At 54.8% G+C, this 20,765-nt stretch overlaps 10 protein-coding genes across 10 annotated transcripts; 6 read left to right on the plus strand and 4 right to left on the minus strand.

The window, feature by feature from the left end:
• Nucleotides 1-236: 236 nt before the first annotated feature.
• On the plus strand, nucleotides 237-1,308 carry CLUP02_16578 (mitochondrial 2-oxoglutarate/malate carrier protein; the record flags this gene model as incomplete). Its single annotated transcript, XM_049295496.1, has 2 exons — nucleotides 237-1,180; nucleotides 1,260-1,308. The coding sequence occupies 2 exons, from the start codon at nucleotides 237-239 to the stop codon at nucleotides 1,306-1,308; spliced, it is 993 nt and encodes a 330-aa protein (XP_049152643.1).
• Nucleotides 1,309-2,579: 1,271 nt separating this feature from the next.
• CLUP02_16579 (uncharacterized protein) lies at nucleotides 2,580-4,460 on the minus strand (the record flags this gene model as incomplete). Its single annotated transcript, XM_049295497.1, has 1 exon — nucleotides 2,580-4,460. The coding sequence occupies one exon, from the start codon at nucleotides 4,458-4,460 to the stop codon at nucleotides 2,580-2,582; it is 1,881 nt and encodes a 626-aa protein (XP_049152644.1).
• Nucleotides 4,461-5,033: 573 nt separating this feature from the next.
• On the plus strand, nucleotides 5,034-6,799 carry CLUP02_16580 (uncharacterized protein; the record flags this gene model as incomplete). Its single annotated transcript, XM_049295498.1, has 7 exons — nucleotides 5,034-5,314; nucleotides 5,363-5,456; nucleotides 5,502-5,594; nucleotides 5,655-6,390; nucleotides 6,443-6,490; nucleotides 6,546-6,624; nucleotides 6,691-6,799. 7 exons carry the CDS (start codon nucleotides 5,034-5,036, stop codon nucleotides 6,797-6,799), a joined length of 1,440 nt encoding a protein of 479 aa, XP_049152645.1.
• Nucleotides 6,800-6,886: 87 nt separating this feature from the next.
• CLUP02_16581 (uncharacterized protein) lies at nucleotides 6,887-8,057 on the minus strand (the record flags this gene model as incomplete). Its single annotated transcript, XM_049295499.1, has 5 exons — nucleotides 6,887-7,242; nucleotides 7,308-7,532; nucleotides 7,588-7,707; nucleotides 7,773-7,899; nucleotides 7,992-8,057. 5 exons carry the CDS (start codon nucleotides 8,055-8,057, stop codon nucleotides 6,887-6,889), a joined length of 894 nt encoding a protein of 297 aa, XP_049152646.1.
• Nucleotides 8,058-8,111: 54 nt separating this feature from the next.
• On the plus strand, nucleotides 8,112-9,540 carry CLUP02_16582 (uncharacterized protein; the record flags this gene model as incomplete). The annotated part of the gene is made up of 6 exons (XM_049295500.1): nucleotides 8,112-8,175; nucleotides 8,274-8,459; nucleotides 8,516-8,544; nucleotides 8,623-8,726; nucleotides 8,788-8,941; nucleotides 9,088-9,540. 6 exons carry the CDS (start codon nucleotides 8,112-8,114, stop codon nucleotides 9,538-9,540), a joined length of 990 nt encoding a protein of 329 aa, XP_049152647.1.
• Nucleotides 9,541-9,636: 96 nt separating this feature from the next.
• On the minus strand, nucleotides 9,637-10,154 carry CLUP02_16583 (uncharacterized protein; the record flags this gene model as incomplete). The annotated part of the gene is made up of 2 exons (XM_049295501.1): nucleotides 9,637-9,666; nucleotides 9,789-10,154. 2 exons carry the CDS (start codon nucleotides 10,152-10,154, stop codon nucleotides 9,637-9,639), a joined length of 396 nt encoding a protein of 131 aa, XP_049152648.1.
• Nucleotides 10,155-13,264: 3,110 nt separating this feature from the next.
• On the plus strand, nucleotides 13,265-14,709 carry CLUP02_16584 (chalcone and stilbene synthase; the record flags this gene model as incomplete). The annotated part of the gene is made up of 4 exons (XM_049295502.1): nucleotides 13,265-13,395; nucleotides 13,460-14,094; nucleotides 14,164-14,495; nucleotides 14,566-14,709. 4 exons carry the CDS (start codon nucleotides 13,265-13,267, stop codon nucleotides 14,707-14,709), a joined length of 1,242 nt encoding a protein of 413 aa, XP_049152649.1.
• On the minus strand, nucleotides 14,655-16,942 carry CLUP02_16585 (uncharacterized protein; the record flags this gene model as incomplete). The annotated part of the gene is made up of 12 exons (XM_049295503.1): nucleotides 14,655-14,705; nucleotides 14,808-14,986; nucleotides 15,043-15,319; nucleotides 15,348-15,532; nucleotides 15,578-15,663; nucleotides 15,864-15,987; nucleotides 16,066-16,148; nucleotides 16,183-16,261; nucleotides 16,328-16,338; nucleotides 16,401-16,522; nucleotides 16,642-16,781; nucleotides 16,885-16,942. 12 exons carry the CDS (start codon nucleotides 16,940-16,942, stop codon nucleotides 14,655-14,657), a joined length of 1,395 nt encoding a protein of 464 aa, XP_049152650.1.
• Nucleotides 16,943-17,075: 133 nt separating this feature from the next.
• Nucleotides 17,076-18,627, plus strand: CLUP02_16586 (fructose-bisphosphate aldolase; the record flags this gene model as incomplete). Its single annotated transcript, XM_049295504.1, has 7 exons — nucleotides 17,076-17,189; nucleotides 17,341-17,411; nucleotides 17,495-17,653; nucleotides 17,713-17,819; nucleotides 17,882-17,937; nucleotides 17,993-18,189; nucleotides 18,243-18,627. 7 exons carry the CDS (start codon nucleotides 17,076-17,078, stop codon nucleotides 18,625-18,627), a joined length of 1,089 nt encoding a protein of 362 aa, XP_049152651.1.
• A 723-nt stretch (nucleotides 18,628-19,350) lies between these two features.
• CLUP02_16587 (uncharacterized protein) lies at nucleotides 19,351-20,676 on the plus strand (the record flags this gene model as incomplete). The annotated part of the gene is made up of 2 exons (XM_049295505.1): nucleotides 19,351-19,463; nucleotides 19,557-20,676. 2 exons carry the CDS (start codon nucleotides 19,351-19,353, stop codon nucleotides 20,674-20,676), a joined length of 1,233 nt encoding a protein of 410 aa, XP_049152652.1.
• Nucleotides 20,677-20,765: the final 89 nt, after the last annotated feature.

Here is a 20,765-nt window from a genome sequence, read left to right on the forward strand (position 1 = left end):
AGGCACGGAAGAACGAGGGAGCTCTCTCATACTATAAAGCTACCTGTGAAACCTCTTGGATCGAACGTTGGCTAACTAGTGTCCTCTCTTCTTCTCTTTGACAGCTTCTCTACCTCCCAACCTAGCTCTTCGACTGTCTACCCGAAGCAGCTATTATTCTCGACGACCTCTTCAACTTGTACCGAGTTGGATACTTGACCATACTGTGATTCAGTCCTACTTACACACCCACCATCATGAGCTCTTCATCCATCAAGCAGGCAGCTGAGGCCGCACGAACTCGCACCTCAGAAGTTCTGAAGGGAGACGGTGCCGCTGTCGCCAATGACTTCCTCCACACTCCTGTCATGAGGGCAGCGTTGCCCTTCATCAACGGCGGTATCAGCGGCATGGTAGCCACCTCTGTTATTCAGCCCGTCGACATGATCAAGGTCCGCATTCAGCTCGCTGGAGAGGGTGTTGCCGGAGGACCCAAGCCTACACCATTGTCAGTCACCCGGGAAATCCTTGCTAGCGGAAAGGCCCTCGACCTCTACACCGGTCTGTCGGCCGGCCTCCTGCGCCAAGCTGTCTACACAACGGCCCGCTTGGGCTTCTTTGACACCTTTATGGGCAAGCTCGGCCAACGCGCCAAAGAGCAGGGGAACGCTATTGGCTTCAAGGAACGTGCCACCGCAGGCCTCGCAGCCGGAGGTCTTGCCGCCATGATTGGAAATCCTGCCGACCTTGCCCTCATCCGCATGCAGAGTGACGGACTGAAGCCCCTTGCTGAGCGCAAGAACTACAAGAGTGTCATCGACGCTCTCTCAAGCATTGCAAAGTCTGAAGGTGTTGCCGCTCTCTGGGCCGGTGCCGCCCCCACGGTCGTCCGTGCTATGGCTCTCAACTTTGGTCAGCTCGCCTTCTTCAGCGAGGCCAAGGTGCAGCTCAAGCAGAATACGCAGCTGTCCTCTCAAGTTCAGACTCTCACCGCCAGCGCCATTGCCGGATTCTTCGCCAGTTTCTTCTCTCTGCCCTTCGACTTCGTCAAGACCCGCCTACAGAAGCAGTCCAAGGGACCCGATGGCAAGCTTCCGTACAAGTCAATGGCCGACTGCTTTGCCAAGGTCGCTAAGCAGGAGGGCGTTATGCGCTTCTACCGCGGTTTCGGTACCTACTACGTCCGCATTGCTCCCCATGCGTAAGTGGACCATCTCAACCCCGTGTGCCCGTGTTTTAGGTACCTTGTTTGTGTGCTAACAATAGTGCGTTTCCAACAGAATGGTAACACTCATCGTTGCCGACTACCTTGGCTTCATCACCAAATAGACGGAATACGATTAGCACGAACGACACGAACGAGAGTCTCATTCAATCGCCGGCGCCCACGAGGTTTCAGTCGTCTCGAATATTTCTTGTGGCTGGAGTGTAGTAGAGCATAGCCTCCCCTCTGAGCCAATTGGGCATCGCATTCTGATTAGTCATTCTCAATGACTTGGCGCTCTTGGTGTTATTGCAAGTTGGGTTTTCTTGGAGGTAAATAGTATTGCGTTTTGGGTTTATATCAATGGTTTGGACAAGGAAACGAGACGAGAGAGAAGCATACAAACGTACATAGCCCCCGCCCGGCCGTTGAAAGGGCATTGACGGGCGTATGACCCCCCACGCTTTTTAGGGGATCAAATAAAGAGGAATTCAGCCATGTCTGCGTGTCTCTTGGTGAATCTGCATGTTTGTGTGTGCCTGCGCATGTGAAACCTTTTTCTGTTTTTTTGAGAGCGGGTGGGGGGTTGAGTACCAATGACGGTGTTTGTGTGTTCCTCAACATTGTCTGTGTGAGCCAGTGGCATGCCTTTGGTGAGATTCTGGTCTGAGCGGATCAACCATTAGAGGCAGATGTTTATCTAAGCTCGCCTATAGAGTGAGTCCCAGCAGAGAGGCTGAGGTGTGCAGAGCCAGTCTCCTTGGTCCACTTGGTCTCACCGAGCTCACCAGTTGAGGTGTGTGTGCGTGTATGCATGTGACATCTTTCATCATATCCATGTGGCTCTTTGGCCAACTCAACGTTCATGTCTGGGGTACAAGCTAAACATGTACGGCCGTTGAAGGATGCATGTGAATCAAATACCCTTCCTAGAGTTCAATCTGAGCACTTGATAAATCCCCAAGGGGAACATTTTGATCGTCTCTGAAAATCAAAAGCGTGCTGGAATTATTAAAGTCTTTCTTTGTGTATACCGCCATTTGCCATTTCGCCTGCCCTTTCTTATCTGCAAAGAAGTGCCGAACCAAAACCTTGGATATCAGAGGCTGGATTGGCATTCAGCCAGCCACCTGATGCTTTTTTTTCAAAAGAATCACCCAACCCGGGCGGGGCCATCCCATCACTGTAATCCTCCCGTCCATGTCCTGCCCAGGCCCGTTGAAGACCTCATTTGTAGTACGCCTTATCCGTTGTCAAAACACGTATCCTCCCTTCGCTTCGCTCCTAGTCGTGACCCGGCTTGCTTGTCAACGTTGGGTGTAGGACCAGTTCATCTCCTTAGAGTTCATGAATCAAACGGAATGATATCCAGATCCGCGTAGCCAGCCTGGTCAACCTACTCCTGGCTGGCACTGAGGTCCGGATTCTTCTCCCACAGGTTGCGGAGGATCGCCGTGATACCCTCGTCTTCCTCTCCACCCACAAGACTCGACCCGCTGAGGCCCTGGACGCCGTTTCCCTCGTGAAGGGCGCGTCCGCTCTGATGGTCGTCCCCGTCGGCCTCGTAGCTCGATCCAGCCCCGTTGGTCCGGATGGAATAAGCGCGCGGGGTGACGGGTCTACGGGCGGAGCCGGTGCTGGTGCCGGTGCCGCCCGATGCCGCAGCCAGAGCCGCTTCGTTCAGGCTCGAGTTACGCATATGTTGCCCTCCCGGCGTAACGCCCCCCCGTACCGACGCGGCCTTGCCGTTGCCGTTGGCGGTCCCGTTGCGCGGTATCCGCTGCGTCTTGTTGGCGCGGTTCACCTGCGCGAGGCGGTCCAGCGAACGCACCACGGGGTTCTGGAAGCGGCGGACGCTGAGGTACTCCATCCCTGTCCGTTCCAGCTGCTTCGCGACGCGTGGGTCGCGGCTCGCGCCGCCGTCGTAGCCCGGCCCGCCAATGCCGACCAGGGGGCTCGCGCCCACTGCGCCCACGCCTCCTCCTACTGCCTGGCCCGGCTCAATGACGGAGCTGGCGCGCTGAAGATTGAGCTTCTGCTGCGTTCGCGACTTTTCGGCGGGCGGGGCGAATCGCCTTCCCGACCGTGGCGCGAGCGCTGTACCGTCAGTGGTATCGCGGGTTTTGCGAGTCTCTAGAGCACTGTCGCCGTCTTCGTCGTCTGATAATGGCAGATCGCGGTTTCTTCCTTGGCGTCCGGACCCCGAGGACTGCGGTCGCCCTCGAGAGGGGTTCTCCTCAGACCGTAAGCTCGCCGGCCCAGGCGTTGGGAGCTGGTAGAAAGATCCTTCGCGCGCCGCGCCGGAGCTTCCTGCGTTGACAAATCTCGAAATAAGCTCGTCGCCGGCGCTGCCCGGTAAGGTGCTGACGTTGTGCGAGTCGCCTAGGGTTGAGCCGCGGCCGATGGAGTCGGGGGATGAGGAGTGGCCCCGCCGTGAGACGGATACTGTGTCTGCCGTCATCTTGGGAGGTGCGCCGTGGGAAGGGGTGCGTTGAAGTAATCTCGAGGTTAGGTAGGCCTTGTGCTGTACGGTCTCGCGGTCGGGTGTCGCTGAGACCAGGGGTGATGTATGCGCTGCGGGAGTTTCTGCTCTGGAGTTGTTCCCAGAGTTGCCGGCAGAGTTGCTGGCAGAGTTATTCGCGCTGCTGCTGCCGTCGTCTGGCTTCGCAGAGGCTTGTGTGCTGGCGAGCGATCCTCGTCTTGATAGGTATGGTGAAGCGGATTTGCTGGCGTCAAACCATTCGTCGTCTTGGCCGTCGTTCCCCAAGTCGAAATGTACCTGTGACTTTTGCGACTTGACCTTATTCACGGCCGGATTCGAGCTCGTTCGCTTGAGTTTCTCCACCGACTTGATCTTTGCGGGCTTGTTGACTTCGCCGTGGGATTTGTTCCTCCGTAAGCTCGTCGCGGAGGCGGTTTTGCTGAGGTTCGCGGAGGAGCTGTCGCGGGAGAGTTTCGCTTCAGATTGGACTCGGCGATGGCCAGCTGCGGAGGCGCGATTTCGATCGGGCGAAGGAGATGCTTGTCGGCGGTGATTGTTCAGTTTGGAGGCCGTCGAGCCATGGTGTTTGTGTAGTGCTTTGGAGGAAGGAACGCGTGCATGCAGGCGACCGCCGCCGACAACGTGCTTTTGGGATTTCGAGCGGTGCTGATGATGGTGGTCTCGGTGAGCCTGGTCGCTGTTTGTCGGATCGCTCTCCTGATGATTGAGAGGAGGGCGTCTTGATTGGCTGGGCGCCGAAGATTCATCGCCGTCTCTGTCTCTGTCTCGAACCATGGTTGCTTATTTGACCCCCTGGGGGATACCGGTACTTGACGAATAGGTACTATGATGTGCCGTTGCACCCAAGGTACAACAATGTCATGGGTGTCGACAGGTTCTTTGGGGGTGGTAGCAAGGCTTGTTCTCTGATGCGCGGGTGCGGTGCGGTACGTTGCGTGGGCGTTCGGAGGACCGACAGGTTGCGGTGGTGGCTGCCCGCGTTGCTGTTTCAATGAGGTAATGCGTCGAAAACTACAGGGAGGGAGAGCACTGGAACTTTGGGAGAGCGCGGGCTGGACAAGGTGCGCCCAATTGGGGGCCGATTGCGGCGAGGAATTGCGCAGTAAAAGGGATGACAACTGGAGGGGAGTCGTATCGTAGTCGAGGTATAGTGGGAGTTCGGGTATCTGCGTTCAAGAGAGGAAAGATTGAAAGATGCTGCGCTGTTCACTCCAAGCTGCGAGGAGAAATAAGTAGTGTAAAATGGGAAAGAGAGTGAAGAAGAGGGAAAAGGGCCAGGTCGAAGTTCCCGTCCATGTGTCTAAGGTACCCTTTGGCTAAATTACCTTAGACAAGGTACCCGAGACCATGGGAGGCACCCACGATTCCCTCTCCACTGCTGGCTCCGGCGCCATTCAGGACCATTCTCGGCATGCCACGCCCGCTGACGTCCATCGTCAGCACCTGTGCGTGCTGCTTTTAGGTGCGCCTGGACCCGACTTCAACCGCTTCCCACCCCTGCATTCCACGATTCCTAAAAAATCCCACATTCGAGTCTGGGGTGGCTGCACGAATCAGGCACTCTGTGATTGGCCAATACCAGGAATGACAATGCAGTTGGTTCATCTAGCCTTCACCATTATCTCCACGTGACTCTACCGGATAAGCTTCTTTCCGCAAATGGACGCCATTCCCAGTTCGTCACAGACCAACCAGGCGCATGCTTCATTCTACCTACATCCGCAACATCACAGCGATTCAACACTGAAATATCTCCAGTCACGTCCGACTGTACATTGAATAAACCCAACAACCGACGCCTGCCACCCGTTCAAGACCTCCAACCCGCGACGGACCGTTTCTGTAGCCGCCATCATGTCGGGCCAAATTGCAGCTTTGGAGGAGGACCGCCAACAGTATCAAGAGCAGGTACGCAATTTCTCGACCTTCAGACCTCATATCTGTTCTTCGCTAACTTGACACTCACAGCTCGATGTTGTTCTCGCCGGCCTCAAAGATGATCCCGAAAATGCCGAACTCAAGAATCTTCAGGCGGAGTTGAATGACATGATTTCCCTCCTAAACGAGTCTCTTGCTGAGCTGCAGCCGAAGCAGGCGCCCAAGCCCATCCCTCAAAAAGCGCCCAGCCCGCCAGAGCCCGAGAAGTGGTCCAAGGAAAACCACCCAGCTTTCAAGAAGGCTGCACCCGCCCCCGAAGAGAAGGAGGAACCACCCGTTACGTACTCGGTGAATGACACTGTCATGGCGAAATGGGCATCGGGCGACAGAGGCTTCTATCCTGCCCGAATCACATCAATCACCGGCTCTTCAACAGATCCCGTCTACATTGTCAAGTTCAAGAGCTATGACAACACGGAAACGCTGCGAGCCAAGGACATCCGCCCCATGTCCAACAAACGCAAGGCTGACGGAGCACCAGCTCCCGCATCTAGCACCGCACAACAGACCGCACGTCCGCCGGGCCCCTCGAATGGTGTCGTTACATCCGCAGCAGCTAGCTTGTACCCTGAGCAACAAGCCAAGATTGAAGCAGAAAAGAATGCTGCCGATGGCGCCGCAAAGCCCCCTAAAGCCAAGAAGATCAAAGCTACGAAAGAATTGGAAAAGGGCAAATCCAAGTGGCAGGAGTTCAACTCAAAGTCCAAGTTTGGAAAGCAGAAGAAGGACAGCATGTTCCGCACACCTGACGGCGTTGGCGGCCGAGGTACGTTGTTCGCGCTGAACCAATACTGAGGATGATGCTAACACAATCACAGTTGGTTTCACAGGCTCTGGCCAAGCTATGCGGAAAGACACTGCTCGCAGTCGACACGTTTATCAACAAAACGATGAGCTCGACTAACTGCTGCTAGGGCATAGGGATGCGGGAGGATCTTGAGAGAAGGAGGTTCAAGGCATTGGCGTTCATGGGTGATTTGGCACTCTCAATCTCTTCATGGTAAAGTGTCTTGTTTCCGCGTTACATAGGCTAACGGTTTGTACACATGTGTTTTACTCACTCCAGGCGACCATGGGATTATGATCTCATCTGGACTCTGCGCATCAAGCGCGGGGGGGTCCCTTGTTACAAATACATGAGATGCCCAACTTCCCCAGCTTCTTGGCCACCTTGACTAAACATCTGGCTATACAGGATATCCTACACTCTCATTTCGTCCTCAGAATACGTCGCTTACTGGCCGTCACATGTCAGTGGCGAGCTACGGTGAGCGGAGGTCAATCTTCGGGGCAATATCCTTGGCAATCTTGAGAAAGATTTCCGCCCTGGCACTCGACGGCTCCGATACGACGGTGGGCTTGCCCAGATCCGCATCATCGCCGATGGATGGGTGCAGGGGGATGTCGCCTAAAAAGTCGATCTTGTGCTCTCTGCACATGCGCTCGACTCTCTCGTTAGACCCAAAAACGTGTGTGTCGCCGTTGCAGTGTGGACAGTTGAAGAGTGACATGTTTTGCACCAAGCCCAAAATGTTGGTATTGACCTTGTTGAACATGTTGACGCCCTTGACCGCGTCTTTGACTGCGAGTGTATGGGGTGTGGTGACAATAATGGACCCTGGCTATTGTAAGCGATGGCCGGCATTCATGTGCCTAGTGTTGCGACGTTCAAACATGACTTACCATCAAGTATGATCTGCTGTGTGATGGTGAGCTGCGTATCGCCCGTGCCTGGAGGCAGGTCGAGCACGAGAACATCCAATCCACCCCAGTCGACTTCGTGAAGTAGCTGCTGAATGGCCTTCATCACCATGGGGCCTCGCCATACCACGGCGTCGTCCTCTGGTACGAGATAGCCCATGGACATGGTTTTGACGCCGTAATTAGTCATTGGGATTAACTGGTTGTCTAGTGACATTGTCAGTTGACGAGCTGGGATGGTCGAAGAGGTCCGAGTCCTTACTTTCTGAGAGCCTGGGCTCTCCGGAGAGGTTGAAGAGTGTCGGAATAGACGGGCCAAAGATATCGGTGTCCAGGATACCAGCCCTGTAGCCTAGTCGTGCAAAAGCCAATGACAGGTTTGCTATGAATATTGATTATTACTCTGCCTTTGTGCATACAAGCTTCGGTCCGAGCTGCGTAACCTACCTGCGACTGTGCTCTTGCCAACGCCACCCTTGGCGGAAGAAACAGCAATGATTTTCTCCACGCCAGTAATCTTCCTCTTCACGGGCTTCCTGGGCCAGTTGGGCGGTGTGCCGGATTTCGGCAGACCCTGTATGCCATGTTAGTCGGTCTCAGGTATGAAGTGATGCATGTGCGTGAGAGTGAGCAAGAGTAACAGCAAGAGAGAAGCGTGAGTTGTACCAAGGGGTTTTCATGGCCCAGGACTCGGAGAGTCGACTGAAACGGACGGAATAATGTTGGCCTCATTGTGTGGCCTTGACAGGCGAAATACAATCACCTTGAACGTCAAAGAGCGATGCAATGCACAATGTCATCGAAGAGACCCGGGAGACGGACAATGCCTCTGGGGTGGTGATGAGAGGATGTAATTGATTGGCCCTACGTAGACTGGACCTGTTTGCGGAGTATCTTCGGCTGAGCTTCAGCTTCAATCACTTATAATGGCACTGCCTGAGACGGTAGCACATCACTGGAATAATGCGATCTATCATTTTCAAAGTGACTTGAATCCACAATGCATCTTTGGTCCATCGAGAAAGATCAAACAACAGTGCATAACCCATTTGTTGGACGTCTCAGTCCTCAGGACGTCGAGAACATCACGTGATCTGGTGTATATGACCCCACCGAACCTTCTCCATGGCTCGTGTACGTACCTTTTTTCATCGCGGTCGAATTCGCGATGAGAGGAAACTGAGCTGCAGACGCGACATCTTACTCACTGAATGCTCTCGTTCAAAAAGCCGAGCCCCACCACCCGCTTAGCATGAGATCTCACACATGAAGAACTCATAGTGACATCCTCCCCCAGTTCTCGCCTTCAAGTTTCATATTTCTGATACCCCTTTGCTATTCCACGCTTTTTGTTTTCATCATTGGCACTTACTCTCGTTTTCTTTGCGCCTGCCTTACCTCGTGAAGCTAGCAGCCGCTGCAAGGAAGTCTCGAGACTCACCTACATCTGAGATATCCGAAGCACCGAAACCGGTTCCAAGGAGAAGGGGAGAAGGAAACATATTACATATACAAACGACGCGATGTCTACCCCATCGGCAATGTTCGACATGGCGCAAGGTCGTCGCGACCTGGCCGCCCTACCCTCCGACTGGCAACAAAACATCAGAGAAGCTGTAAGTCCTTGCATTATCTAGCACTACTGCATCATGCTCTCGTATATAATCCGAGAGTCCACTTAGTCGAATCATGTATCCGCGTACCTCCGTTTTCTCCCTCCCTCCTCATCCTACGCGTGAACATCGCTGACACCCCTCACCAGTGGGAAGTCGTCGATCAACAAGGCCTCGGCTCCCTCAACGCGCGCGAGTGGCCCTTTGCCCTCCGCGCCATCGGCTTCGACTTGGCCCGCACAGAGACCTACGCCCTCCTCCTCGCCCACGGCGTCCCGCCGCACGACCACGACCCCTCGCGGGGCCCCTGCAGCCCGTCCCGCTTGCGCATGCCGCAGGAGCACTTCTCCGCCATCGCGGCGTGGCTGCTGATGCGTCGCGACCCGCAGGAGGAGGCCGAGGACGCGTGGAAGATGTTTGACCCCCGCGGCACGGGGCGGGTTACGCTCGAGAGTTTGCGGGCCGTGTGTGGCGAGGTGAACTCGACGCTGAGCGAGGCGGATATGAGGAGGATGATTGACATGGCGGATATTTCGGGGAAGGGGTGGGTTAGTAAGGAGGAATTTATTGAGGTTGCCAAGGGCGGGTTTGGACGTGGTTGAGTTTGTTGGCATGTCGATGAGAGAAAGGGAAGGTTGGGATGGGATGGATGTGTTCAAAGGCCTCGACGAGAGAGACGGCGAACCAAATCGCCCACCTTATTCAGGCACTGGATTTGCCCAGGTTTCCTCTTAACATTGAAGCAATAATGTTATTGTCAGTTTACAAGGTTCATCAGCAGCAGTGGTTACATTCTAGGCTGTCACATGAAAACAGTCCTAGCAAATAACAAAAACATGCCAATATGTACCGCGAGATGAACAGCCGGCCCTCCGAGAGTCTTTTGCGTAGCAGCTTTCACCTCTCCTCCCTTCTCCTTCCCCAGGTCATCCACCTCGGGCCTCGTCAACCGCACATAGGCGCGCCAACACGGCCAGACATGCCAAAACGCCAGCGCCGCCGCGACCTGCCTGCTCGTCTCGTCAAACGGCCGCGACACAAAGATGAGGCAGATGAGGTTCGTCGTCAGCAGCAGCCCACCGAATTGCTGCAGCACCAGCTGTGCGGCGATCGATGGGTTAGCCAGCTGACTGCCTGGCCCGTGGATGAAGGAGCACGCGGCGGCGGTTTCGATTGCGATGTGGAAGAAGAAGGGGAGTTTGGCGGGTTGGATCATTGGCGGCAGCGTCGTACGGAGGGTTGAATCGGTGATGCGTCTATGTCAGCCCCAGCTCGGGAGCTGAACGTGGTGAGTGGGGGTGTGTGAGTGGAACTATTGCATGCAGTGAGCTTTTGAGTCTGCATGACTACCTTGGCTGATCATTGTAGTTCGTCCACAGTGGCACCTACCTACAGGCTTCAGCCACTGGTGCTCTGTCTCTGTTGCCACCTGGATACACGGTATTTCCTAATTGAAGAGCGAGACGGTCGGTCCGGAGTTCAGAATCCGGAGCTGACTGGATCCGCAAAGGTTCACCGGCACGTTGAGACTTGAAATGATCGGTCGGACGTGGAGCAACTTCAAAGTCCGAGCGGAGGGATTGATACTTTTGTTTTGGAAACCTCCCCCCGGCGCCAACGTAAGTTACAGTGGCTTTGCTCGTGAACGATGGCTGCAACAGGCCTTGGTTCTGATGAAGTTTTGAGTTTACATTACTCTATTTTGTCTTTCTTGTACGAATGGCCATTGTCCGGATTAATTACATAGCACACGTGCCTTGGGAAACGAGACTCATGAAGGATGCTGTAAGTCAGGTCCAATCGCCCTGTCGACACCTGTACATAGTATTTCTACAGACCCATAATGTAAAGTTGTACCTGTGATGCCTTATGAGACCTGGTCAGCTCCATTGAGCTGCGTTTGACTGGCTAACTGGCTGTCGAGGAGAATAAGGCCCAGCAACCTTGCCGATTACGCATGAAAAGTTGTGACATGCACCGCAAGCTTGGTGCCATGGCGGTCGATTCGGAAAGCTCTAGGAGCCGAGGTTGAGGATTTAAGCTACTGGGGTTCATTCAAGCAGCTGCAACTCTCGTAAGGCGCCTTGAAGCCCCGCCTGGAGCCAATTCATGAATCATGCCGCGTGTCTTTTCGCAGTGAAGCTCCCACAACTCGTCAGCCTGTGTCTCTGCGCTATGTTTCTTACCATTTTATGTATCCCGAGGTCATGGCTTGTCTGCTCGGTAACATGGACTGCGTAGAGAGGTCAAGTGAAAAAGAGATGGCAGCGTGAGCGCGGGCCGCGGGATGGACTCCCAAACCAGTTCCGTTTCTGGAAGGCATGGACTGGGAATCAGAGGCGGGAAGACTGTTGGAGAGTGACTTGGGATGGAACACAGTATCGGATGAGACGTGCCGACCTCTTGGTCATGGCAAGTCTTTAGCAAAGTTATGAGACGAAAAAAATAAAATAGAAAAGTGAATGGCCACTAACTGGCACACAAGCGACCATGAGCAGCGTCCAACCAACCCAGCCCAGCCCTTCGGATACCTATCCCAACGCACGTCAGATTATGGCCTCCCAATAACCACATCTTGGTTCCTGACAGCTGGCGGCCGATCCCATCTAGGAACGACCCTTCACACCCACTTACTTTTTGGGCAGCGAGATGGTACATACAGCCAGACCGATCTGCCGCAGTGCAATCGCGGCTCGTGAGCAAGCCCAGAGGAGCTTCTAGCTTTCCTGCCCTTCCAGCCATGTATTCGCAGCTTCCTTTACTAGATCAACGTCGTACAGGGATCATGTTGCTCATCGCGATAAAGACGCCTCTTCGTGTGGTATCAAACCCTCGAGGACCAACTCAAGAACCAACAGCGACGACAAAGCAATTATCACTTATCAAGAAGAAGCAGCCCAGATAAACAAAAACTCCGCCTCCTCGCCGCCTCGCGTGAGCCCGGCCCCGAAGATTGGATTCAGACAATGTTTCAGTTCCGGGGTTGGCTACCCTACTTTTTTCACCTCTAACCTTGCAAGCTAACCGCACCGCAGCGTAGCACTGCTGGACCCCTGAGCAGTAACCGGGCACGGAAGTCATTCCGGGGGCTCTCTCTCGTACATTCCAGGATGAGGCAGAACCCCGAGTCGGGGGAACCCAAGATGGGGTGGGATAACATGATTGCGAAACGAAACGGTGCAACAACTCCCCCGACTCTGTTGTTGGTATCGAGTATCGACCCGACTCGCCCACTATGGCCACACTGCCATTATCGCCACAAGCAAACACGGCGCGTCTCTTGACCAGCCCCCGTCTTGCCGTCTCTCTCTCTCTCTTACTATTTTCAGTGTCCATGTGCCTGTAGTGTATGGACTTTGGAGGAAGCATCGTGGTCTACCTAAGGCAAGCCTAGTAACCAGCAGGTAGAAAGAGCACCGCCATACGGAGAAGGTACGGCAAGGGTAGCTCCTCTTGGCCAACCACTTTTGTCGAGCTCAAGGTGCAACTACGACCGGCGCTTGTGTTTCCTTACATACGAATACTGTCCTTTTTTCTCTCCCCCCCCTCCACCCCCCGTCGCCTTTGCCTCATCCCACCCACCACGGCACCACGGGCACCACCACCATCCAAGTCACCAACCACCACCACCCATGCTTAATGCCGGCGTCACTATTATGTTTCCTTAATGCATGACGGGCCTGTCTCTCGTCTATTATCTTTCTTCGCCTCCCGCTCGCTCTCTATCCTTTGGCTCTGAACACACATCTGGCCTGACCAATTTCATACCTGACCGACTTTTCGATTTTCCCTTCCAGCACACCTAAAGTCGACATGCCAGAGACCTAGAGCTCTCTTTCAGTACCCGCTTCGCCTTTGCCCATCGTTTCTCCCGTTGGCAACAAACGAATTACACCACGTTGGCACAATACACTAGACCAACAATTCTATTCGCGCTACAACGTTGGTGTCTTACGTTTTACACTGGCAATTCCTGTGTTGCTGTTCGCCCGCAGTGATATCATCACTCCCAGTACGCGCACCTCAGTTACTAGCCGCCTAGCACCCATCCATCCTTGTCTCTCTCTCTCTCTCTCTCTCTCTTGCGCCCAAGCCCATTGCGAGTCGCACATAGCTCTACCCCCTCGCCAAACGCCTCTCGCAGCTTCTCCAGAGCTTTAACAAGCTTTCTCTCTTCTTCAACCTGCCATTGACACTATATCTGTTCTGGTTGGACGTCGAATTTCACATAGCAGAAATTAATACGCACGAAACGACACATCCAATCGAGAGAAACTGCTGAGCTACCCCTCCCCCGCATCGCAACTCTCGTACACACAATCCACAATGGCCGCTCCCAACACCTTCGGGGAGCTTGGCCTCTCCATCATTGGCGTCGCCAGCCAGTATCCGCCCTACTCGCTCAAGACAGACTCAATAGACTACCTCAGCAACAAGTTCTATCCAGAATCGCCCTCGTAAGCAGATTGAGTAGCCTATCTAGTCGTAGCAAGACATCTTCTGACCACAGCTACCATGTAGCATGAAAAAGGTTCTATCCATCAACAGATTCACCGGTATTGATTACCGTTCCTCCATCGGCACACACGAGCACGAAGTCGTCAACCAGAAAGATGCCCCCTCCATCGCAGAACTCCACAAGGTCTTCATGAGTGACGGCGTGCCTCTCGCCGTAGAAGCATCCCGCAAAGCCATTGAAGAAGCGCGCATCGACCTCTCTGAAATCACCCATGTGGTATCGACAACCTGCACCGACAGCGCCAACCCGGGCTTCGACCACTACGTCGTCAACGGCCTCGGAATCACACACCAAGTCGAAAAGGTTCTGCTCCACGGCGTTGGCTGCAGCGGTGGGTTGGCAACGCTTCGAACGGCAGCGAACTTGGCACTGGGGCACAAGGCGCGCGGAAAACCCGCGAGGATCCTCTGCGTTGCGCTCGAGGTCAGCACCACCATGGTGCGCAGCGAGCTCAACAGCATCGACGAGTTGCAAGAAACCCGGATCGGTGTCGCGCTCTTCTCTGATTGCGCAAGCGCTGTGGTGCTCAGCAATGGCATCGGCGTGCCAACGGAACCCGTCTATGACCTGTTGGGTTGGGAGCACAAGATCATACCCGACACGGATCAGGACCTCGGCTTCGATGTCGACCCTGTTGGTGAGTTCAAGAACCCCATGGTTAAGCAAGCAAAGTAGGAAATCGACCATCGTAACTAAAGCAACCCAGGTTGGAAAGTGATTCTTACCCCACGAGTGCCAAAGCTCGCATCGGCGGCAATCCCGTCAACATTTGCAGAGATGCTCTCCGATGTACCATCACTACCATCGAATTATCAGAAACCCGAAGACTTCGACTGGGCGATGCACCCCGGAGGAGCGACGATCTTATCAGGGGCAGAGACGACGATGGGCATCACATCGTACCACATGCGGGCGAGCTACGACACATATATCAATCACGGTAACTCGAGTTCGGCAACGATTTTCAGCGTCATGGACAGGCTGCGGTCCAAGGACATGGACGCCGTGGCGCCCGAGGGCCGAGCCCGGGACTACGTGGTGGGGTGTGCGTTCGGGCCGGGGATCTCGGTGGAGATGTGCATGCTGAAGCGGAACATGCGGGCGCGAGGCGCCACGGGAGACGGAGAGTGAGGGCAGCACTAGCGAGGCTGGGGATGACGGTGCGGTGCGATCGGAAGAGCGGGCATCTTCGGGGCGTCAAGCAGACCAGACCTTTGTTGCAGAGGCAATGGAGGAGCTGGATCTCGACTGAGGGGGTTTTGAGAGGCTAGGTTCGGAAAGGGTGCTCTGGTTTAGAGCGGGAGATCGTATATAGCGAGGCGAGAAAGAGCAGGACGTGCGGATACATACCCATGACTTGACGGCGCTAATGAAGACATGGCAGGGCGGAGAGATGGCCGAGGTGGCCAGCGTTTCCCGGGATGGAACGCTGGCGAAGATGACGAGTGCTAGATATTGGTTAAGACGGCGGTAGAACTGAATAGATGAGCTCCAAGAGATTCCCAGTTTCGGCGTCATCCATTGGTTGACTTATTGTGAGGTCGCGAAGCCATGGCATGTCTCTATGCAAGCTCGTGGTTTGGACCCGAGATTCGAGATTGCGAGTTCGTGTTTGCGCCGGAAGGTGGACAGGCGAGTTGTTGGAAGTGGAGAGGCACGATATCAGAGACACGAGATGAGCCGAAGCGTGGGTAATTCTTCCGGCAATGAAAGAAGGTATCGTGCCTTGGAGGTCGATTGTGCCGAGGAAAGAATGGCGTCGAGGGGCGTTTTGAAGGCGTGCAGAGTCGGTTTTCGGCGGGCAAAGGATGGAAGCTGGACGCGATCCCGCATCTTTCCGGGCCTTCGGCAATGGGCTTAGGCTGGGGGTGGAAACGTGAGGGCGCAGACGGGAAGCGGACGGGATGAGTTCATGGCTCCCCGGGGGAGGTTATCGTCATGGAGCAGCGCGATTGGTCTGGCTTTTCCGGGGCCCGGCGCACATGAGGTAAGGAAATGGTCGGTCGGGATAGCATGGGCTGGGTGTGGGTGGGATGGAGGGGTTGTGAGGCGGAGATTCGTTGTTGCGGGTGAACCTAGAACAACATTAGTTCCAGGTATCACTTTGGTTTCCCACCTACCAAGTATCTGAGGTGTAGATGGGAAAATTACACCGAGAATCAGTCTCGGTGAGACGTCACCCTGCGTGATGATAATAGTCGCAACCCTAGAGGTCAGAGAGTTGAGTCATTCGATGGGCGACGGGGCTACTACTGTACATTAAATATCGCAGTGGTGGACACAAAATAATAAGGCCGAGAGATCTGGAGGTGGAAAAGTCAAATGCCATGATTGTCAGCAGTCTGCGCTCCGGCCAATGGCGGTGTCGGCGCGCCATTTGCACCAAGGTCGCAGGTGTGTCCGTACCGTTTGCCCAGGTTCAGGTGGTCTGTTGCAGGCGGTTTCGGTGGTGTCAGGTCTAGGCCCCCGCCATTATTGATGGCTCCTTGACCCAGAGAGACCAAAAAAAGCAGAGGCGACGATTGGATCCCTGCAGAAAGTGGTGCAGTATCAATTTTTTGACGTCAATTTGATGGCCGGGTGGGGGGAGGGGTTACTCGCGTTTGACGTGGTGGTAAGAGGAAATAGAGGGGCTGTTCGTAGCTGTCCGAAGTACCCCTCTTGCTGTCCGACCGGTCGAGGTACTTGCCCCTCAACAACTCATAGTGTTCCATTGGGTTGAGACAGGCGCAGTGTTGTTGATGGCTTGTTTCTCTCAATGGAAGCATTGCTCGGATTCAGCCACAGGTCAAACCGTTTGCTTGCTGTCATGGTGTACAGTAGGTAATTGAGTGTGTAAAAAGGAAGATGTATTGCCTAAAGTCTCTTACCTAAGATTGCTCTATCATGTCACAGGTTCATGTTCGTGACTGGTGTACAATTCTCGATGGAAGGTGCCAGGACAGGTATGTCCACTTTCTCCCATTACCGGAGTGACCAAAGGCAGGAAAGAACGAGGGAGCATGGGATGCTCGGTGGACGGTGGTACCTCCCCCAAAAGAATTGAAGCTGGCAGAGCGGAGCTCCTCATGGACGGAGTCAGGTACCTCAGAACCACCAGGTATACGCAGTAGTACTCCCGCTCGGAGCAGTTGAAGGGGAAACCACGGCCAAATCGGCGTCACCCATGTACCTTACCTCGCACCTCACGCAACACGCCCAGCCAACCAGCCAACGCTTGGTCAAATTGGAAGAGGTGGGAGAGCACCCGCCGGTAACTGGACCGATGCTTGGCCGTAGGCGTGGCCCATCGACGGACGGTCAAGGTGGACCGGGTCTGGCTGGCTTGGTACGGTCAGTAGCTGCAGTACACTGGACCAGTCCTGCTCAGCCCGAGTAAAATCCCGCTCGTGGGAATCAAACATAACTCGCCCGCGTCCACCTCAACCCCGATCCAAACTCTCCTGTTGATTCTTCTCCCTCTTCTCCAATACCTGTCCCTGCATATTCTCTTACCTTTTTATCCTTCTGCCTCTGAGCATCAATCTAGAAACAGTCCGACATTACTCTGGACAAGTTACTATACGCAATCAACCTGAACATCTTTTCTACCCCACGTCAGATACCCCGCCATTCACCATGGGTCTCCTGTCAGAGCTCAACATCAAGCCTGGTGTCGTCTACGGCGATGACCTCCTGAAGCTCTTCAACTACGCCAAGGCCAAGCAGTTTGCCATTCCTGCTGCCAACGTCGTAAGTAGCTTGCTTCCCTTTGGCTCCTTGGACCATCTCAATCCCAATCTTGTCGATCCTGTGACGCGTGCCGAGTTGGCGCCGTGCGGTCCAAGAATGGAGGGGAAATAATATTTGGTGACAATCGGCTAACAACGACCCCGCCTCCCAGACCTCCTCTTCCACCGCCGTTGCCGCTCTCGAGGCTGCCCGCGAGGCCAAGTCTCCCATCATCCTCCAGACGTGCGTAGAAATCCTATACCGATCCCGTGGATCCAAGATCAGCCACACCATAAACTTCAGCAACATGTCTGACAGCTTTACAGTTCCCAGGGTGGTGCCGCCTACTTCGCCGGCAAGGGCATTCCCAACAGCGCCGACAAGCAGGAGGCTTCCGTCGCCGGTGCCATTGCTGCCGCTCACTACATCACCTCTATCGCCCCCATCTACGGCGTTCCCGTCGTCCTTCACTCTGACCATTGCGCGTAAGCACTCAGCACAACTGCCTAATCTCAAGACCCAGCAAGCTGACCTTCTACCACAGCAAGAAGCTTCTGCCCTGGCTCGATGGCATGATCTCCGCCGATGAGGAGGAGTTCAAGCGCTCCGGCCACCCCCTCTTCTCTTCCCACATGATCGATCTCTCCGAGGGTATGTAGTTGGGTTCCAATCTCGCCGCGCCCTCCCCATGACCATCACTAACAAACACATAGAGGATGTCGCCTACAACATCGAGACCACCGCCAAGTACCTCAAGCGCTCTGCTCCCGTAAGTCACAAACAGAACCTTTTTCTTGCGCCTATCACTAACGCATTACGCACAGATGAAGCTGTGGCTCGAGATGGAGATCGGTATCACCGGTGGTGAGGAGGACGGTGTCAACAACGAAGACGTCGACAACAACTCCCTCTACACCCAGCCCGAGGACATCTACGCCATCTACCAGGCCCTGAGCCCCATCAGCCCCTTCTTCTCCATCGCTGCCGGTTTCGGTAACGTCCACGGTGTCTACAAGCCTGGGTAAGTCGCGTGTGTCTCAAAAACCTGCAAACCACAGCTCTAACCCATTGCAGCAACGTCAAGCTTCACCCCGAGCTCCTCGGCAAGCACCAGGAGTTTGTCCAGCAGAAGCTGGGCACCGACGACAAGAAGCCCGTTTTCTTTGTCTTCCACGGTGGTTCCGGCTCCGCCGTCGAGGAGTTCCAGAAGGCCATCTCCTTCGGTGTGGTCAAGGTCAACGTTGACACTGACCTGCAGTGGGCCTACCTCACCGGTATCCGCGACTACGTCACCAAGAACATCGACTACCTGAAGACCCAGGTCGGCAACCCCGAGGGTGACGACAAGCCCAACAAGAAGAAGTACGACCCCAGAGTCTGGGTCCGTGAGGGCGAGAAGACCATGAAGGAGCGCGTCAAGCAGGCTCTGTTCGACTTCAACGCCAACGATGTTTTGTAAAGGAAAAGTTCATGGGTGATACCTCCACAGAGATGAGACCAAAAACGGGATGTGGTCTGCTCTGTTCCGTAGGATGATGATGGCGAAAAGCCCACCTACGTAGTTCTCAAAATGAAGTAAAAGAGACAACCAACCGACCTATGCAGATGGTGACTGTGACAACATGCATCGTTCCCACAACGTGAAATGCCCAGCAGTAACGGCGGGGTTTTGTATGAGGATACCTGCAGGGGTTTTAACGGTCGGTCCAACGGTGCACACGGAAAACACCTGCCAGAAGCGGTACGATGGATGCAAGGCCCATATTTGACAACTTGAACCAACAACTTCAAGCTCGGCGACACCTCATTATTATGTGACCAAAGTCTGCAATCGAATATGAGCTGCCCGCACTAAGCTTTGATGTTGTCGGCCCAATTGCCCGTTGAACCCCGCCGGGATTGAGCTAACCCTTCCGTTCCCTTGTGCTGCTACGTCGTCTCATATCCGTCGGCGGACCAAAGCCGGTGAGGAGAAACATCCCATGCCTTGCAACACCAGCCCCCAGATTGTTAATCAACTTTCCCCTGCAAATGTTTGTTGGTTCACTCATCACTCAATTAATCTTATTAAAACTCTCATAAATACCCACTAGTAGCTGGAGTTGTGAACTGGCTTCAGTTGACTGAGCTGTAATCTGTAATCACACATAAAACGCTTCTTGCATATCTCACCTCCATCACAATGGCCTCCGTCTTCGGCTTCCTACGACGAAACTATCTCATCTTCAACCCGCCCGTCGCACCAAAGCAAGATGGCGCCATCCGCTTCGGCGTCCTGGGTGCAGCCAATATTGCGTAAGTACCATTTCGGACTTTGTCTTTTCATGCAAAGAGAACTCCTACAAATTTACCTTATCATCAATACTTGGAAGCTAACCCGAGACGTAGCCCAATGGCCCTCATCATCCCGGCCAAAACTCACCCAGAGGTCATAGTCCAGTCCATCGCCGCCCGCGACCGTAAAAAGGCCGAGGCTTTTGCCGCGAAGCACGGTATCCCGGACGTCAAGGACTCGTACCAGGCCGTCATTGACGACCCGGAGCTCGACGCAATCTACGTCCCGCTGCCCAACGGCCTGCACTACGAGTGGGCCATCAAGGCGCTGCAGGCGGGCAAGCACGTTTTGCTGGAGAAGCCGTCCGTCTCCAACGCCGAGGAGGCCGAGGCCCTGTTCCGGCTGCCGCTGCTCAAGGAGAAGGGAGCGCCCGTCCTGCTGGAGGCGTTCCATTACCGCTTCCAGCCGAGCTGGCAGTACTTCATGGGGCTTGTTGACAAGGAGAACGTCGAGCACGTGCACGCGCGGGCGTACATCCCCTGGTTCGCGCTCGGGGACGACGATATCCGGTTCCAGTACGGTCTTGCCGGTGGCGGGCTGATGGATTTGGGCACGTATACCGCCTCGAGCATCCGGCAGACGTTTGGCGTCGAGCCGGAAGAGTGCCTGACGGCCAAGTTCAAGACGATGCCGCCGCCGGAGGAGAGGGCGGATTACGCGTGGGACATCACGTGGCGGATGGCCAACGGCGGGACGGCGCACGCCGAGGGTGCGTTCCGGACGGGGACGTTGGGGATGGGACTGCCGCGGCTGAGCGTCGTTCACAAAGAGGTCGAGGTTGCGGACGACGACAAGTTGCCCGCGGGCCAGGAGAAGACGCGGAAGCGGACGATTGAGTTTGCGAATTTCATGCTGGGCGGGATCTGGCACCGCATCGACGTCGTGGACGAGTTTGTGGTGAGGCGGACGGGCTCGGGCGAGGTGGTCAAGAGGTGGACGGAGAAGACGTCCAAGAAGGCGTATACCTTTGATGAGGCCGGGTTGGCTGGCAAGGGCGAGGAGTATTGGTTCACGTACCGGCATCAGCTGGAGCAGTTTGTCAACCGCGTCAGGGGCAGGGAGACGAGCGTGTGGGTTGATGGGGAGGATAGTATTAGTCAGATGAGGATGATTGACATGGCGTATGAGAAGGCTGGGCTGCCGCTCAGAAAGTCAACCAGTGTTACGATTTAGGGGGAACGGTTGAACAATGGTCTTTCGAGATCATTGATGCGAATTCTCGCCCCGGTTTATATCATGGGGATATCTTTATGAATGTACAA

Source organism: Colletotrichum lupini, chromosome 9 (assembly GCF_023278565.1).
Source record: "Colletotrichum lupini chromosome 9, complete sequence".
NCBI lineage: Eukaryota > Fungi > Ascomycota > Sordariomycetes > Glomerellales > Glomerellaceae > Colletotrichum > Colletotrichum lupini.